At 32.3% G+C, this 18,391-nt stretch overlaps 2 protein-coding genes and 2 long non-coding RNA genes across 4 annotated transcripts; 3 read left to right on the plus strand and 1 right to left on the minus strand.

Annotated features, from left to right (window-relative positions):
- The first annotated feature begins 1,370 nt into the window (after nucleotides 1–1,370).
- On the plus strand, nucleotides 1,371–3,784 carry LOC127251531 (serine decarboxylase-like). The gene is made up of 5 exons (XM_051275261.1): nucleotides 1,371–1,596; nucleotides 2,186–2,420; nucleotides 2,526–2,719; nucleotides 2,843–2,979; nucleotides 3,209–3,784. Exons 1-5 carry the CDS (start codon nucleotides 1,371–1,373, stop codon nucleotides 3,782–3,784), a joined length of 1,368 nt encoding a protein of 455 aa, XP_051131218.1.
- An 884-nt stretch (nucleotides 3,785–4,668) lies between these two features.
- LOC127251431 (uncharacterized) lies at nucleotides 4,669–6,084 on the plus strand. Its single transcript, XR_007838904.1, has 2 exons — nucleotides 4,669–4,968; nucleotides 5,220–6,084. It is a non-coding gene; the product is annotated as an uncharacterized LOC127251431 (long non-coding RNA).
- A 4,489-nt stretch (nucleotides 6,085–10,573) lies between these two features.
- Nucleotides 10,574–12,974, minus strand: LOC127251923 (uncharacterized). Its single transcript, XR_007838981.1, has 2 exons — nucleotides 11,981–12,974; nucleotides 10,574–11,297 (listed from the first exon to the last, which is right to left on the minus strand). It is a non-coding gene; the product is annotated as an uncharacterized LOC127251923 (long non-coding RNA).
- A 3,111-nt stretch (nucleotides 12,975–16,085) lies between these two features.
- On the plus strand, nucleotides 16,086–17,903 carry LOC127252233 (CBL-interacting serine/threonine-protein kinase 6-like). The gene has a single exon (XM_051276322.1). It carries the CDS (start codon nucleotides 16,488–16,490, stop codon nucleotides 17,778–17,780), a length of 1,293 nt encoding a protein of 430 aa, XP_051132279.1. The 5' UTR covers nucleotides 16,086–16,487; the 3' UTR covers nucleotides 17,781–17,903.
- The last annotated feature ends 488 nt before the right edge of the window (nucleotides 17,904–18,391 follow it).

Consider the following 18,391-nt stretch of genomic DNA (forward strand, 5'->3'; position numbering starts at 1 on the left):
ACCTAAATGTATAAAAATAATAAAATATTAAAATTTATTTGTAATTTAAAAATTATGTAAAATAAAATATAAAAAGAATATTTTTTAACCCTGCAAAAATGGAGGGTATGGTTGGAGAAGAGACCCCGCAAAAATAGAAGGTATGGTCGGAGATGGTTACTGTAGCAGACCCTGCAAAAATAGAGAAATATACTGTAGACTCTGCAAAAATGAAGTTATGGGTTGGAGATGGTGTAAGTCCGAAGCTATTAGTCCTATCCTCAGTTGCAGATGCAAACAACAAATATGCTTAATTATCTGATGATCAATATTTTTTTAATAAAACAATTTTTTATATATATTATTAAAAAAATATAAATATACATACAAAAAAAACATGAGTGAAGAAACTGATTATAAATTCTCCAAATATTTATTTTTTTTTTCAAAAATAAGAAATTATTGAACAATAATACTCTATATTCATGCTAGCAATTTGAGTTATCTACCAGACTACCATCAATGTATTAATTTTTTAATTTAGTAATTATATATTTGCATGCACTAATAATATACCTAATTTCACAATTATATTATTTTCTATCCATTATATTTTTGAGATATTTTAATCAATATATTTTTACATATTATTCATCACATAAAAATTATTTTTTCCTATCTCACATATAGAAGATAGAGATAGTATTATTTTTTAATCTACATATAAAAAAACAAATTGATATACATATATCTTGGACAATGAGAATATACATATGTAGAATACACAAAATAATAAAATAAATTTATGATGAATTATATGCGAATTCTTTGGAGCCACATACAAGAACTAGCACAAGATTTCCATGGATTAAAAATTTATAATAATGGTTCGCCTCAGGTCACTTGTCACACACGTTCGCCTAGTGTGACTTGCCCGTCGAGCCTGGTTTGTAGGGTATTAGGTTTGATCGGGGGTTTATTCAGTGCGCACTTTCGGGTAGCGACTGCGGATTCCCACGTCATCAAATTTTTTATTTTTTTTTTTATAAAAATGACAAAACCTAATGTGACATAATCGATGGTGTAATTTGCATGCTATTACATCCCACCTAAAAATAAAAAATACTCCTATTAGTCCTATATAAAACCTCACTATAAAATATCCAATTAAATTGGTGCAATATCTTTGATGGGGCTATCTACATAGCAATAATGGGTACTTGTTCGTTAATTATATTGTAGCTCGGCCCTAAAGCAATTTATTTGCGATCTGTTTATATATGAATTAAGAGGAATTAATAAGTGAATTAAGAACATCATATATATAAGTTCAACCATCTTATATATATAGATTCATGAAATTAAATAACCAAGTGAATTTCATGGCAGCAATGTTATCTTCCCTTGCCAATGGTGGCACCAAAGATCACAAAGAAAACAAGAAGAAGATGGATCTCAATGGGGGCCAAGACCACAATGACAAAAATATGATCGAAAGTTTTACCGTGGGAGAACCATGCGACAATGTTAATGCCGCCGATCCATCCAGCAGTCGCTTGAGCAAAATAATTGCTAAATTTCAAGAGCATCTCGCCGAGAGTATTAATCATTCTCTAGGTTTGTAATAATGATACGTGCTTCAATCGTAAATTGTATATTGTTTGAGTTTGATTTAGGTTTTTTGATTTGAAAATAATGGTTTGACGTAATGTATTTTCAAATAAGATAATTTATTTATTTATTTTTTTAGAGAATTATAGAGTAAAAAATTGAAATTAAACCTCAAAAGAGCAATGTGTGTTATTTTGAGGTTTTGATTTGCAAATTATATATAAAATTTGAATTGAAATAATATTTGAGAAAAATGCTTGATGTACTTTTGAACAAAAAAATTGGTTTTTTTTTAGTAATATAATAAATGAAAGTATACAATATACCGTTTTGATTTTCTAGAAAAATATATTGTCTTTTTATATAAATATTAATTTTAACTACTATTAAAACTAAAACTAAAACTCAAACTCAAACTCCAAGCAAACAAACACTAGACGGGCATAAATAAATATACATTGATGATAAGAAAATAATTAGAGTTGAAATACTTTACTTGCATATTTATATATCAATTTTCATCAATAAATTCTTTCAATTTCCCCAAATGAAGTTTTTGTATACTTGTTGGTTTTTTCGTGGGCTCGGTGATCAGGCTTTCCGGGGAATTTGGATTGCAGCCGATATATTGCTTTATCTCCCTTACTTGGTTTCCATCTTAACAATGTTGGCGATCCATTCATCAAGAGCAACTTTGCTTTGAATTCGAAGATGTTCGAGGTTGAAGTTTTGGAATGGTTTGCGCGACTTTGGGCAATAGGAAAAAATGAATATTGGGGTTATGTAACCAATGGAGGGACAGAAGGCAACCTCAAGGGCCTCTTATTAGGGTTTGTAATGATTCCCAATGTGTTAGTTAACATGAAGTTTTATTTCAAATTAGTATTACATTCAAGATCTAATACTATTGTGCAATAATGTTTTGATCGTTGTAGGAGAGAATTATTATCCGATGGAATCTTGTACACTTCCAAAGCATCCCATTATTCTATACTCAAAATAGCAAGAATGTATAGAATGAAATGTGAAATAGTCGATACTTTAACTACCGGAGAAATAAATTGCAACGACCTTAGAGAAAAACTTCTTCTCAACAAGCACAAGCCCGCCATCGTGAATGCTACCATAGGTATTGTTACCGTTGGAGCTTGAATTTCATTGAAAGTTATTTTAAGGTTTAGTTAAAGTTGGATATAATTAAAATATATATACACATACATGTAATTGTTTTGATACATTATTGAAATTGCAGGGACTACTTTCAAAGGAGGGATCGACAACATTAATCTTATCATATCGACGTTGTATGAATGTGGTTTCTCAGATGATCGATTTTACATCCACTGTGATGCAGCTCTGTTTGGACTAATTTTACCCCTCATTGAACAGGTAAACAATTGCAATATTTACTTTGGTAAATAACATCCACCCAACATATATATATATATATATATATATACTTTGTGATTTGTCTTTTAATTTGGTTCTGATTTTGGTTTAACCAATTAATTTAATATAATATTTTTTCACTAGAAAATTTCATAATTGCACCTGAAAAAAATCATCAAGTAAACAGATCCAAATAAAACTAAAGATTATATTTCTCTATGGTAAATAGGAGTCGAATTTGAGCTTCAAAAGGCGCATAGGAAGCATTAGTGTGTCCGGGCACAAGCTATTAGGTTCTCCGATGCCTTGTGGAGTGTTCATGACGAGGAACAAGAATAGAAATCTCTTGGCACAAAATATCGAGTACATAGCTAGTTTGGACACTACAATAAGTGGAAGTCGAAATGGTCATGCAACAATTTTGATGTGGTATGGACTCAACATTAAAGGTATTATGGGGCTCAAAGAGGACGTCGAAATGTGCTTGGAAAATGCCCGTTACTTGAGAGATGAACTAAGGAATTGTGGCATCACGGCGATGGTCAATGAAAATAGCAACATTGTTGTCTTGGAGCGCCCTCTTGATGATGGCTTTGCGAATTATTGGCAACTTTCTTGTACGCAAAAAATGGCGCATGTTGTTGTCATGCCCCATATTACTACAAATATGTTGGATCAATTTGTCGAGGATCTTGTCGAGAAAAGAAGAACTTGGTATGGAAGATTTGATGATCTTCGACCTCCTTGCCTCGCAGCGGAGATCGGCATTTCCAACTGTTCTTGCCAAGTCAAGCATGAATCTTGAAAATTATATGAAAAATCATTGAATGTTGTTAAATAAATTGTTCACATTTTATGTGAAGTCTTTTTATTGTTTGATAATTCATATTTTTTTTTATTTATATATATATATATTTACATGAAGTTTTTTTTAAAAAAAAAAAAAATAGTTTGAGTTTATATTAAAATAATACTATTTGTTATGATATTTTGTAAGAGAAAAAAATAATTTTAAATTTATAGGACGAAGTAAGTATAATATATTAACTTAAAAAATAAATTTAGATTTATTCGTTCAATCATTTTTTTTACACATTTTTTGATATATATAATATTTATATTTTTTTAAAAAAAATATATATTATTTTTAATATTAATAATACGAGTTGTATATATATATATATATAAAACATTTGAATCTAAAACAATAAACAAAGTAGCTCTTTATTTAATAATTTTAAAATAAATTATTAAATACTTGTACTAGATCAAAATTAAACCTTAAAAATAAGTTTGTTTTTTTAATGAATTGATAAATATCTCTGAGCAGTAACTATATATTTTTATGGAATTGAATAATCTTTTTATGGCCCCGAGAAATCAAAACGACAAGAAAGTAACCAATAGTAAGACACAATCCTAAACCCTTATGAAGAATTATATATTTTTAATTGTCCTCGAGAAACAAAAATCATGTTTTATTATTCACCAAAAGGCTCTTTCGGTGGTTCACTTTGGATAATTAATTAATTAATGTATTTCCCATCATTTACAGAGAGATATATATATATATAATTAGAATAAATAGCTCATATTTATTTATTATTATTATTATTTAAATATCACTAATGTTTAATAGATTAGACATATTTTTTTATTAATGATTATTAGATGACAAGGTAAAGAAAGGGAAGATCCAAATAAAAGTTTGTTTTTTAGTTGATGCGAAAACTGGAAAGCAGTCACATCATATCGATCATCAGCCGTACAATCCGATCCGATTCAACATCCCCTGTTGCGCCACGTAGCCCAAATCAATCCTGACCGCCGATGAGTTGACGACATCTCCAGACCCTCTCCCTCTTTCTCTCTCTCTCTCTCTCTCTCACCCGCAGCAAAAACTGCAGTAATCTTAATAATGATCAATCAATTCCTGGACGGGCACGAAATGAGCCACAAATGGTGCCGCACAATAAAAGAAACAAACAAGTAAAGTCGAGATGCGCCTTTATCTCTCCATGCGTATGCGTTCCCTAATCTCAAATGGCCGATTCCTTTTCCGATCCTCGCCGGACCGGCGAGGATTATCCACAACTGTCTCTTCTTACTATTTCACTAAGGAATCAGATTTCTTTGAGTCCCATTGTTCCATTCACTTCAATCATCGCCCTTTTGGGGGGATTTGATAGTCTGACTGTTGATCGATTGATGAAACCCTAACTCGCTTTTTATTTCTGTAGTTAGGTTTTGATCGGCCTTCGATGCACAGATCTGACTGTTTGATGCACTGACTGATACTTTCATGGCTCTATTTTTTGAGAAAGAAAAATGTAAGTTTTTTTTTGTTATTTGTTATTAATTATCAGGAGAAGTACAAGAAAAGAGTGGATCGAAAATGGGGGGAGAGGTACAGAGGGAATCAGACTGACAGAAGAGAGTGAGCACACGTAGACAATTTGTATAAAAGAGTATACCCTTTGTTTTATACATGTGCTCATTCCTCTTCTGTCGGCTCTCTCCTAATCCCTAATCTTCATTCGAATTTGGGCCTTCTCGCCATTTTTATTTACCTCAAGAGCCTGTCACATCGATACGTGTTTGTTTCTTACCTAGGAAGGACTTGAAGAAGCCCCTGTTCTATCATTGTTTCTTGATGTGATTTTAAATTATTATTTTTTAAAAAACCATTAAAGAAAGAGTGCAGTGATATATAGGGTTATTGTGAAATGTTGCTTTTAATGTATCTGTCGGAGAGGACACTCGGGAAGGACCCAAAGGTACACCTAACTTGTTGCTACAGTATTTGCTTAACAGATAAATATTTGTATTTCTTTTCCTGCCTGTTTTTGTGCCCCAAAGGAATTCTTTCTTTTTGCAGCAATAAAGGAGGGCAGAAATTTTTATAAAATCTCATTTCTTTTCTGTCTTTCTTGCTTCTGTTTCTAATCTGATATGGTTATGAATCTGAATCTGCTATGTTATTTTATGTGATTTTTCAGTTGTGGATTTAAGTTATGGCGATATTTGTTTCCTGTTCTATTCGATTGTGTGTAAGGAATAATTATCTTGTCTGAAGAAAATAAGGTTAAGTTTCTGAATATTCAACTCAAATTTGAGAGGATTTGTTTTCTTTACAGTTCATGGAATCATGGATATGAGTTATGAAATATAAGTTTTCAGCTGTAAAAGGCTAGATCTAGAATCATTTTATTTTTATCTTTCCTGGGTTTGTTAGTGTTGATTGTTTTTATTTCTGATTTTTTTTAATAAAAAAAACCTTCTTCGTTTATGATTTTTTCTTCTGTATGCATGTAAATGTCTGAATTAAAAGTTTTTGCTTCGAGAGGTTATTTATCTATGTTTCTCATTAATTCGATTTTATGTTTTTAAAGTTCAGATTTTGTTGTGTTCATAGTTAGAGTGGCTGTTATGTGCAACTTAAACTTACAGGTGTGTGATTTTATTTGCTGTGAACTTGATGTGATTCTTATTAGTTCTTGTTTGTATTTTAATTTGATTTGAACTAAGAGTTTCTTTCTTATATCAATGTCTTCTGACTTCCTTAATGCTTGGTGGCATCAACATAGTTGGTTTGTTTATTACTTTTTATATCCATGAGTTGAAAACACATTGGTAATGAGGCTTTTGATACAGCTCCATGTGGTATTTTCTCCCCAAAGTTTCTTGAGTGTTTTTATGATTGTTAATCTGGTTATTGTAATTAAGTTGCATTGTGCAATTGGATCATTGAATGCTTTGTTCGATGTTAAAATAAATCGACACGATAGACTGAGGTTGAGTAGTTCTTGAATACCAGCATGAAATCCACATATGATTCCATTATATGTTACTTTCCCAATCAATAAAGTTTAAGAGCTTATACAAGCATTTTTTTTGTTCAGGCATTTCTTGTCAAAATGAAACGCAATGGTTGTATAGATTGGCTAATACATTTGTTAAAATTTTTTACATCTTCCTTGATGTATAAATCTTGCTGTATACTGAGTTTTGCTTATATGATGCGTTTATTTGTGATCATGCCGTTGTTTTGGATAGCTTTTACATCATATAACGATCTATTTGTATTTTCCGAAAACGTAGAGAAATTGAAAATATGTCTTCGGGGTACATATCAGCAACTTCTTGTCTAAAGGTTATCAATCAATCCCTTGAGATCTTATATTTTAAATATTACATTGGTTGTGCAATATTAAAATTGTGGATTTATTTTAAGATTCTTTGATATGTTAGGCATGTTATAGTTTTCTTCCTATTTGTACATATGATTTCCTCCGATGTTAAATATACGATAAAAGAAGAATTCATGGGTTATTCTTGATGCTTACCAAAATTTTATGTGGGATTCTAGTTTTCTTTCTACTCATGCATTTGCTTTGTTCCGGTGTTAAATGCAATGTATTTGTATGCTATTTATTCTATATTCTCGTCAAATTTGAAAGAAACCGAAGGTTTATCTAGAGTCTTCATCACCAATCAATTCATAGCATACATGCTTATTACACTTGTGGAGAAGTGAGGATTATAGAGTGTGTCGTGGGATTACATATCGCCGTGTTCAATTATCCATTTTTCCCTAATCAATAGTACAACAAATAAATGAGCATGGCATTCCATCTAATTTATGGTATATTCTATCATTTTAATTCTCAAGAATGATAACATGTGTAGTTGATGATTATATTGACAACTTTATGTATATGTATTCTTTATTGACTAATGAAGAAATGCTTTAGTATCTATTTATTTGGTTTGCCATGCTAAAATGGAGAGGATATCAACCATTTATATGAAGAAAGAGAACCAAATATTGCATGATGTGCTTCATTGCATACACCCTTTTGTCTTGGACAGATCAACAACGTTGGGACTTTATATTGACATGTTGAAATTTGTAGTTTTGTGCTGTATGGATGTTCCTGTGTTACCTACTTCTAATTTCTTGTTTGTTGCATTTGATGACAGTTTATACGAAATTCTTATATTGTGCATATATATATATATATATATAAATTGCTACCTTATCTTAAAATTTTGTGGGTTGCCACTATATTTTGCACATATTGAGTAATGGATTTTGCAAATTCAATTTGACTGCGTGTCATTTTGGGGTTTTATTTATTTATTTATTTTTTGTATTTCGATTTTTAGTTGGAATAATTGTTTGAAAGTAATGTTTTGTTGATGAGAAATTGCAGTTGTAAGTGATATTGATATCAAACACTAGCCTTGAAGAAAAGACCCTTTCAAAATTCCTACTCTTAACTTTGCATTTTTGTGGTTTACATGACCCGATTAAATCGACTTTATTTCCTTTGATTTTTGGAATCTACTTACATCCCTATTACGTTGTATTTGCAATCTTGGAATTGGCATTAATTGGTTTTCTTCTTACTAACTTAATTTGCCAAATGGACTATGTAGGAAAGATAAGAGTTTTTTTTTTTTTTTTTCACTTTTTAAAATTCTAAATTTTTTATTTGAATATGATGTTATATGGGGAAAAAAAAAAATGTATGTTTTTATAATAAATGGTAATAATTGTATAGTTAAAAAGAAAAAAGAAATAAACTTCAAGAGGATAGAACTAAAGTGTGTAGCTTAAAATTGTTGAATCTTTCTAACCCTGGTTTGTGTCTGGTGTTGGTCACGGTAAAAAATTTGTACAGCAGATCTTCCTTTCCAAAATGGCATTATTTTATAGAGATCCCACCTTTTCATTAATACACTACTGTTTTGTACTTCACATATCACTAGATATCGATCTTTTCAAGAAACAGTAGACTAAGCTCCATAGATTTTGAAACTTTTGAAATTTTAGAAATTAAAAAATAAATAAATAAATAAATAGTATTTTATTTTTAAAACAATTATTTTAAATAATAATAATAATTGTACTAAATAGTACTCCAGTATATTTTTCTTTGAAATATAAAATCAGACAATATTATAAAAATCAAACACAGTACTGTTTTGTACTTCACGTACACTGTCAATCTTTATCAAAAATTTATGTCTCTCACTGAAACTGTTGCATTCACAAAATTTAACAGAAATTCCTGAGGCTATTGTGAGTTTCGTATTTATTTAATTTTTCAGCAGAAAATTTTGGTGGCTATAATTTGTGTTTCCTAATTAATTACTTGCAACAAGCAAGCCAAAAAAAAATAAAAATAAAAATGAAGCAACTGGTTGCTCTACAAAATTAGAGAACAGAACATCATCCATATCAATAAATTACTAAAGCATGGTTTTGTGGGAAACTATGTTCTTGGCCCACACAGTTGGATTTTACATTTCTATTATATTCCGAAATAAAATAGTCATACTTAACAAATTATTGAAGTCAATCAATAATCTCAACAAAATTGGTCCTACATAATAAATAAAAAAAAAAATTAATCATTTTACAATGTCAAGGAATGTTCACCTTTATTAGATTGTGATTGATCCATCCCATATCAACGTAAGGGCATACACATGACATATGCACTAAAATAAAAATGGGATATTTGTGGCCATATTAGATAAGAAATTGGTATTTTATTATTTGTATAGGGTCCATACTAAATTTAAAAAATGAATATATATATATATATATATATAAATATTGATTTAAGACAATACAAATGAACAAATTGATTTAAGACTGTTACATGTTCTTTCAACTCGAGCAGTTAACGATCCGATCCGAGCCGAACCGAGCCAAATTTTAAGTGTTCGTTAACATTCGCAAACAAAACTCGGGCTCGTTCGTAGTGTTCGAACTCGGCTTGTTAAGAATTTTTGTTGTTTGAACTCGTGTTCGTGTTCGACTCGTTTAGGCTCAATTAAGGTCGTTTGTCTTATTTTTTAAAATTTATATATAAATTATAAGAAAATTTTAAAATTATTTTATTTATATATTTTAAATTAATATTTTATTTATTTATAAATTATAATTTTATATGTACATATAATATTTATAATAAATATATTATTTAAATGAACGTTCGCGAACAAAGCTCGGGCTCGTTCGTTAACCAAACGAGTCTGTTTATATTGTTCGGCTCGGCTCGTTAACGTTCGCAAACGAGTTTTAACCGAGCAGAATCGAGCCGAACCGAGCCGAGTTCACGAACGGCTCAGTTCGTTTAACAGCTCTACTTTCAACCAAAAAACACACAAAAGTGAGCAATATAATCAAAACTATCTAAACAAACTGTTTACCTTTCTAGATGCCCTAACAATGTTAATGAAAATATATAATTATATATAATTGAAAAAAAAAGTAAAATAACTACTAAAAATCAGACATAACTCAAGGTACTCAACTAGAAGCCTACTCAAACTCAGGTTTTGTTTAATTTGCATTTTTTTTTTAATAGTCTCAACTTCTCTTGAAAAATATAACATCCAACACCTGTATACAACAATTATTTTTCTTCAAAAATATTGAAACAAAAGATATACACCAAATGAAGAAACAGTGGGGCTTCTCAGCAAAACGCTTATAAATTAAACCTTGAGCTTTGACTTAATTAGCTGGTTCAATTAGGCAAATAGTAGAACTTAGATCAGCTTGTTACAACACTATTTTGATGATTCAAACTCTTATATATGAATCTATACTAAATCGAACTGATTATGATATAGATCAAGACACCATCATTTAAAAGACATAAGACATAACAACCAAACCAAATCAAGTGGTTACCAAGCCTAATTCAATGTAGTCTAGAAGTGAAACTATTGCATATTACATCCCGGAAGGAATAATCTGGTGGTCCGAAGGTAAACTCATAACCGTAAGGTCATGGATTCAAATCCCCGCACGTCTCCAAGTCTTGAGCTTAGTTTGATGACCATTAAGTTGGGCCAATAGTTTACCCAGAGTGAGTAGCATGAGTTTCACATCATCCCAAAAAAAAAAAATACTGAACTTTGATTTCTTGAGCTGTAATAATTGGCAATTTTGATCTCATAAGCTCATGAAAGTCTAATGTGATGTTTGAATATTAAGACCAAAACCACAAACTACTCCGAAGTATGAGGCCAGAAGCAGTGATGCAATCAATTACTAAATAATCATTGAAGGAGGCACAAAAATAAATAAAAGAACAAATTTGATCACACAATTGACTTCTAATTGCAAAAATCACATCCCATTTGAAAATTGAATGTAAAGAAGTTTATCTATCAAACTTACTGTCTCCAATCTCCATAGACAATGGATCAAAGGGATCATAGACTTGTCTACACGAGGCTTAAACAAACCATGTCTCACCAATAATTTAAGATTGGTACATCTCCCCCTCCAACTAGGTTGTCAAAAACGAGCAAGAATGGTTAGTGAAAATTGGTGAGATTTTTTTTTTTTCCCGAAAAATGAACATAAAACAGACAAGTCAAAAGGCAAGGAATATAAAATTTGGAGAAACAGAAAATGCGAGACAAACAAATAAAAATGAATATCTAATATGATTGCTGGGTTTTTTTTACCCAAAAAAAAAAAAACATTTAGAGAAGATAGTTTAGCTTGGGTTTGAGAAAGCCCTACAGCTTCAACAAAGAACAAAATATTTTTCGACTGCTATAGCTGTGATTTCGAAATCCTACACTACTGTGAATTAAAAGTTACGATTATCTTATCATCTGTGTATGATACTGTGTGCACTCAAAGAGAAACTAAAGATTAATTGATATGAGCAAAAAATCAAGAAGATTTGGGGCGAAGCACTGCAGTGTTCATCCAGAGGAAAAATGGAAAGGACAATAAAATTTAATTTAGAATAAATAGAATGGGCATGAAAATGAAAAGAGGGTGAGAGGTTAAATCAGTAACATTGAAATACGGTAAAAGCATTGATTACGTAACAGATTTCGTCCTTTCCCTGAGCAGCCTCAAAGGAACCGACAAATAATTAGACCAATCATGATAATCTCTTAGATCTATGCAACAAAAACAGCAACAACAAAAATAATGGTATAAGTAAAAGTGTACCTGAACTGTGTGTCTGTGTTTGCGCCAAGAAGGAAGTAAAAATGGACCTGAAGCTGAAGGCTTCATTAGCGTGTCGAAAAGGAAAAGCAGAAATTGATGTGATGATTAATGGTGGAAAAACCAGAAAGGAAATAAGAGAGGGAAGGTGACAAAAGAGAAGCGAGCACAGGCACCCACAAAGGCATATCTCTCTATACAATTGTCTGCCTGTGCTCACTCTCTTCTGTCAATTTTCTTCCTCTCTCTTCCTCCCCCTCTCTCTCTTCCAACCATTTATTTTCAGTTTTCTTTTGGCCCAAAAATTCTCATCCACATGTGCAGTAAAAGGATGGGTAGATCTGGAAATCAAAGACGACTCCCCTTTTGGAAAGACATCAATCAAATCGAGCTGCAGTTCTGAATCACTCTTAGGGTTTTCCACAATCACAAACCTAGATATGTTTAAATTAATTTATTTATCAGGCAGTAGTAGCAGACACGCACCAAACAGTAACACGTACAGCCAGCAAGCAATTTTCTAAAATTAAGAAAAAGAAGGAATGGTTTGAAAGACTCCCCTTGATCGATGCCTCTGGTTTCGTAGCAATTGAAATGGGAAACATACAGTCGATCAAAGATATCCATCCGCGTCAGAATTGAACAGGATCGAGGGGACCTTTTTCCCAGACTTCCTCACTAGCTCTTGTTTGAATTTTGTTTCCCCCAAATCATTTACTACTCGCTTCCGTACCTGGCCTGCAGACGAACAGAGGGCAGCAGATACCGAAAGGAACAATTAATTGAATCGACGGTGGGATCTACGAGATAACTTGGCAGTGTCTTGCTTGGGGGGATTTTTAGAATTTCATGAGATGGGGAAATGGAGATGAGATTGTGATACATGGGGTTAGGGTTTAGGTGCATTAATGGAGGTAGGCAGTTAGATAGATAGTGGTGTCGTGTGGCGTCGTGTTGGGGCCATTAATACTACTTTTCTCTTCTTTGGAAGTTGTTCCTTTGCTCCAGGGAGAAGAAGGACAATACACTTTTGGAAATAAATCTATAACCATTTTTACGCCTTTCTCGAGACCATAAAACAAAAGCAAATACCAAATAATAATAATAATAATAATCTCTCCTTATCATATTTATTTATCATTTTTTTTTAATAACATAAAAAAATTTATAGCCGCTGTTCGAAAATGTGCATCGGTTAAATTTTGATCGAACCTAATACTTTGCAAATTAGATTCGACAGACAAGTCAACCATGTGTGGCAGGTCACACGCGTCGGGATGTAATATAAATAAATATAAAAAATACTAAATTAATCTTATTAATATTGTATTATATAAAAATAATGACATTTGTATAATATATTATAATATTAAGTAGATAGGACATTTTTACTAAAAAAAAATTGATACTTTATTATATAACGGACTAAAATAAAAAAAATAAATAGATTGTTAAAGACGGAGAGAGTAATAAACATGGAGAAATTAAGGGTATATTTCTTTAGAAAAGTTTTTTCAAATTTTAATATTTTGTTTAAAAAATATATATATATTTTTCTCTTACAAAACATCTTATCAAACATTATTTTCATACCAAATTTAAACAAATTGTTTTCAATAATAACAATTGCGGTCCCATAATAATATAATTGTGTGAATATGCCCCCAACTTGAAACCTTAGCATCTGCGAAATATGGCGTGCCAACCCACAAATTTTGTTCCCATTTAACATTAATCATTAATTAATTAATCAATTTTGCACTGTAGTGCTGCTGTGCTACTGGATAAGATATTTAATTTAATCAGGATTTAATAAATTAACTAATGTATTATAAAATATTTATTTATTTTATTTCTTCTGCTTTGCCTTTGAGTTCTCGTTTAGTAGAAAAAGCATACATACATACATGCTCTGTACGTATTCTTTAATGTAATTAATTGGGTTTGAGTTGAGACTACAATTATACTTCATTCGTCCCAAAATAATAGTCTGGGTGGATAAAAATACGGATAAATGACTTTTTTGTCTTTTTTTAGTGTATTAGTGTAAAAAGTAGTGGCAATTGTGTGATAATAATAAAAAAGTAAAGATAATTTTACAGCGATATAATTATTTATAAAAACGGGACTATTGTATTAAAACGGAAGGAGTACTATTATTTTAATATTAGTGGTCCTAATTTTGCATCTCATGTGATTCTTAGCTGGATCAAATAAATCAATGGTACATACCACAATATTAATTGAAAATAAAATTAATCATGTAAAATTAGAATATATGGATCCCTACAAAAATAAAAAATAAATATATTTTAATGAAATTTTTTTTAAAAAATATAATTGAAAATATTTTTGAAAATTTAATTAATAATTAAAGTGGATGGAAAAAAAAAAGAGAATAAAATAAAATAGTATTATTTGTTGGAAATAAAAATTGACTAGATAATATTTAAATATATACTTTTTTTCGTCACAGATATTATGTCTGCTTTACTGAATATATGAGGAGTATAATTAGTGATTCGATTATTCAGAAATATTAATAAATATATATATATAGATATCGAGGCTTCACTCATAATTTTATGGCCATAAATCCATCTATACACTGTTACCGGACACCGCTCGCGGACCATATCTATTTATTATGTTTAAAATACACTAAAATACCTTGATGAAATAAATGTGCCATGACTTGAATAGTTTGATATGCTATTCAATATTCCCTGAAAAAGTATGTTAATATGAGAGCGAGTTCAACACAAGTTTTAATAAATATAATATTAATTGAAAAATTATAGCCAAATATATAATTAAATATAAGGCTAAATTGCATAAAATTTAAATCCCCTGTAATTTCAAAACTGCGTCAAATTCGCTCGTAGTTTTATAAACTCTGCGTAAAACTCCTTCGGCGGTCCTTATTTAATAGTATTCGACCTGAATGCGTATGTTTAGTCCAAAAAAATAATAAATATACTTCAACATAGTTATTTTTCTCAAGTTTTAAGAGCTTATTTTTACTGTTTTTAGGCTAAATATAAGAAAAATAAATATATTTGTAATTTTAGGGATTTAGAAATTGAGATTCTAAAATTTATTCGCAGTACCGTTAAATAAGAACCACCAAGGGTTTAGACGCAAAATTTATGAAACCACGCGAAAATTTGATGCAATTTTAAAAATATGGGGTATTTGGCAATTTCGTGAAAATAAATTTTGTGCAATTTAACATAAATTTAATGTTAAAGAACACTATAAATTAATGAACAGTAAAATATTTTATTATAGAAAGAAATATATATTTGACTGAGGAAGAAAGTACCCTCCGTCCCAAACATTTGCAATATTTCTTTTTTGGTATGTCTCAAATACTCTGCAATATTTCCAAAATAGAAAATAATTAATTATATTTAATTTCTAACCCACAGTTTATTCTCTTACATCATCCAAGTAAAAAAAATAAAATATATATTCTCTCCGTCACATCACCAAATTTATATATTATCTTACTAAATATTATCCAACTAAAAGTCCGTATCAAAAGTAAATATTGTAACTTGGGACCAAGAGAGTAGTATTTATCATCATAAATATATAATAAACACATATGAGTTATGACTACAACACGTTGATTGAGAAGAGGTTATGAAATTTAAGCGGTGAATTCATGTGTGGGTAAAAGAAAACCCACAACATATTCTGGGCTTAATGACCCAAAACAAACAATGGCCCAAAATATTAAAATTTACGACTTTCGGACAAATTAATAATAAATCATACTAGACGAACTATACGTAATAACTCACGTTTATTAATTTTCTTTTCTCACCTCCTATTTGGACTGGATATTGTTTTCTTTCCTAAAGTCCAAATCCATTGCACCATCTCCCCCTTCTAAATTTTAATGCTTATCTTAATGCTAGTTTCACATGTGTATATATATATATATATTTAAAATTAATAACTCAATATATTTATGATGCTCAAAATCAAATAGAGCTTATCATAACAACAGTGTGCATTATATAAAATGGGCTTTAGTATTTTAACATCATATAGTTTCCAAAAGTGAAGGAATTAAGTCAGTCAATGAAACGTGTAACATTCTGAGCCGTTAGATTTAAATCAACGGCGTCCATCTCTAGGGTCCCACCAAGCCTGCGGTATATATCTTCCCCGCAAATGCGCAGCCGCAGAAGGACATCAGAAATCATGGCGGCCGTAGGTATTGCCATTGGCGGTGCAGGAAACCCTAGGGCTACTCAATTCTCTGTCTCTCCTTACCAGATCAATGTCCCGATCGGGCGGCGGAAGATGGATTGTTAGCAGGCTGCCATTGATTTGATCATTTTCCACAGTGCCGTCATATACGCAACCTCCCAAAACCCTAATTGTATGGTATAATCAAAATTTGGAAAAATCCCCTTTTTAATTTCTTCTCTAACTGTAACTGTAGCTGTAACTGTAGTATTGTTGTAGTACAAAATTATCCTTTCTTTCTCTGACAATGGGATCCGATGAGAAATTGGGGTTTTTGCATGGTAAGTACGAATTGGGTCGGGTTATCGGGCACGGCAGTTTTGCGAAGGTGTATGTAGCGAGGAATCTGCAGACGGGGAAGAGCGTGGCGATGAAAGCGGTGGACAAGGAGAAGGTGATCCGCGTGGGGATGATGGAGCAGGTGAAGAGGGAGATCTCTGTGATGAAGATGATCCACCATCCCAACGTGGTCGAGCTCCACGAGGTGATGGCCAGCAAGACGAAGATCTATCTGGCCATGGAATTCCTCCGCGGCGGGGAACTGTTTGAGAGGATTCATCGCCGGGGAAGATTGGGGGAGGAGGCGGCGCGGAGTTACTTCCGGCAATTGATCTCCGCCGTCGATTTCTGCCACAGCCGCGGCGTTTTTCATCGGGATCTGAAACCTGAGAATCTCCTCCTCGACGAGAAAGGGAGTCTGAAAGTGACGGATTTCGGGCTTAGCGCGCTCTCCAATGGCCATCTCCGATCGGACGGCCTGCTGCACACCACGTGCGGCACGCCGGCGTACGTCGCGCCGGAGGTGATCGGGAACAGAGGCTACGACGGCGCGAAGGCCGACATTTGGTCCTGCGGCGTGATTTTGTATGTTCTGTTGGCCGGATTTTTGCCTTTCCGGGAAGGAAACATCGTTTCGCTATATCGGAAGATTAGCCGGAGCGATTTCAATTTTCCGGCATGGTTTTCGCCGGAATCCCGGAGACTGATTTCTAAAATATTGGATCCGAATCCAGGGACGAGGATCACCATAGCGAAGATCATGGATTCGTCCTGGTTCAAGAAACCGGAGAGGTCGAACCAGGAGGTGCAGGCCGGCGACGAGGCGGACGCCGGCGGCGAGGTGAGCGAAACTCTGAATGCTTTCCACATAATTTCGCTGTCGGAAGGGTTCAATCTGTCGCCATTGTTCGAGGACAAGAAACGGGTGGAGAAAGAGGAGGTGATATTCGCGACGACGAGGACGGCGAGCAGCGTGATTTCGAAGATCGAGGAATTGGGGAAGACGAAGGATTTTATGGTGAGAAAGGGGGAGTCGCGAGTGATGCTGCAAGGACGGAGGAGCGGCCGGAAAGGGAAATTATCGATCGCCGCCGACGTGTTTCCGGTGGCGCCGTCGCTGATGGTGGTGGAGGTGAAGAAGTCGAGCGGTGATACCCTCGAGTACAACCAGTTTTGCACCAAGGATCTCAAACCTGCGCTCAGAGACATCCAGTGGACCACTTCCGCCGCAGCCGCTACTTCCCCGCCGGCGGCGGCCTGAAGTTGCTGTGTCCAATCGTTTGATTTAGTTCACCAAGTACGGACATAATTTCAGATGATTGTTTCCATGCATGAATTTTGTAATAATTTTTAAGGTTATACATCATGTCCTTCTGTACTTTTTTTTTTTTTAATAAAAAAATGGACAAATATCTTCAATAATAAATATATTAAACTATAATAAGGGTCCCACTTTTCATTATCATTATCTTCCTTGTGATTGAATATTATTCACTCCATTTTAAATTTAAGATTTAAGATTTTGAAATATGTGTAATTAAGTATATTTTGAATTTAGATTTTGAATGGATTTATATAGTAAAGATTTTGAATTTTAATAGTCGTATCATATGAGTTAAATAAGTGTTAATGTGATGTTTTGAATGTAAAATTAATTTTTAATATAATATAAAAGATGAAAAATAATATTTGATTTGATATTTTTGAATAAAAAAAATTAATGAATAAGTATAAATCTTGCAAGATTCACCAAACAAACAAGTGGACAATACATGCGAATTAATCATATCATATGTTCCTCAAAACTATTACTTATAATATACATCGGGTTCATCTTAATATTGTACTTTTACATTCGAATGAACGCTTGCT

This window comes from Andrographis paniculata, unplaced genomic scaffold (genome assembly GCF_009805555.1).
Source record: "Andrographis paniculata isolate CXL003 unplaced genomic scaffold, ASM980555v1 Contig45END, whole genome shotgun sequence".
Taxonomy (NCBI): domain Eukaryota; kingdom Viridiplantae; phylum Streptophyta; class Magnoliopsida; order Lamiales; family Acanthaceae; genus Andrographis; species Andrographis paniculata.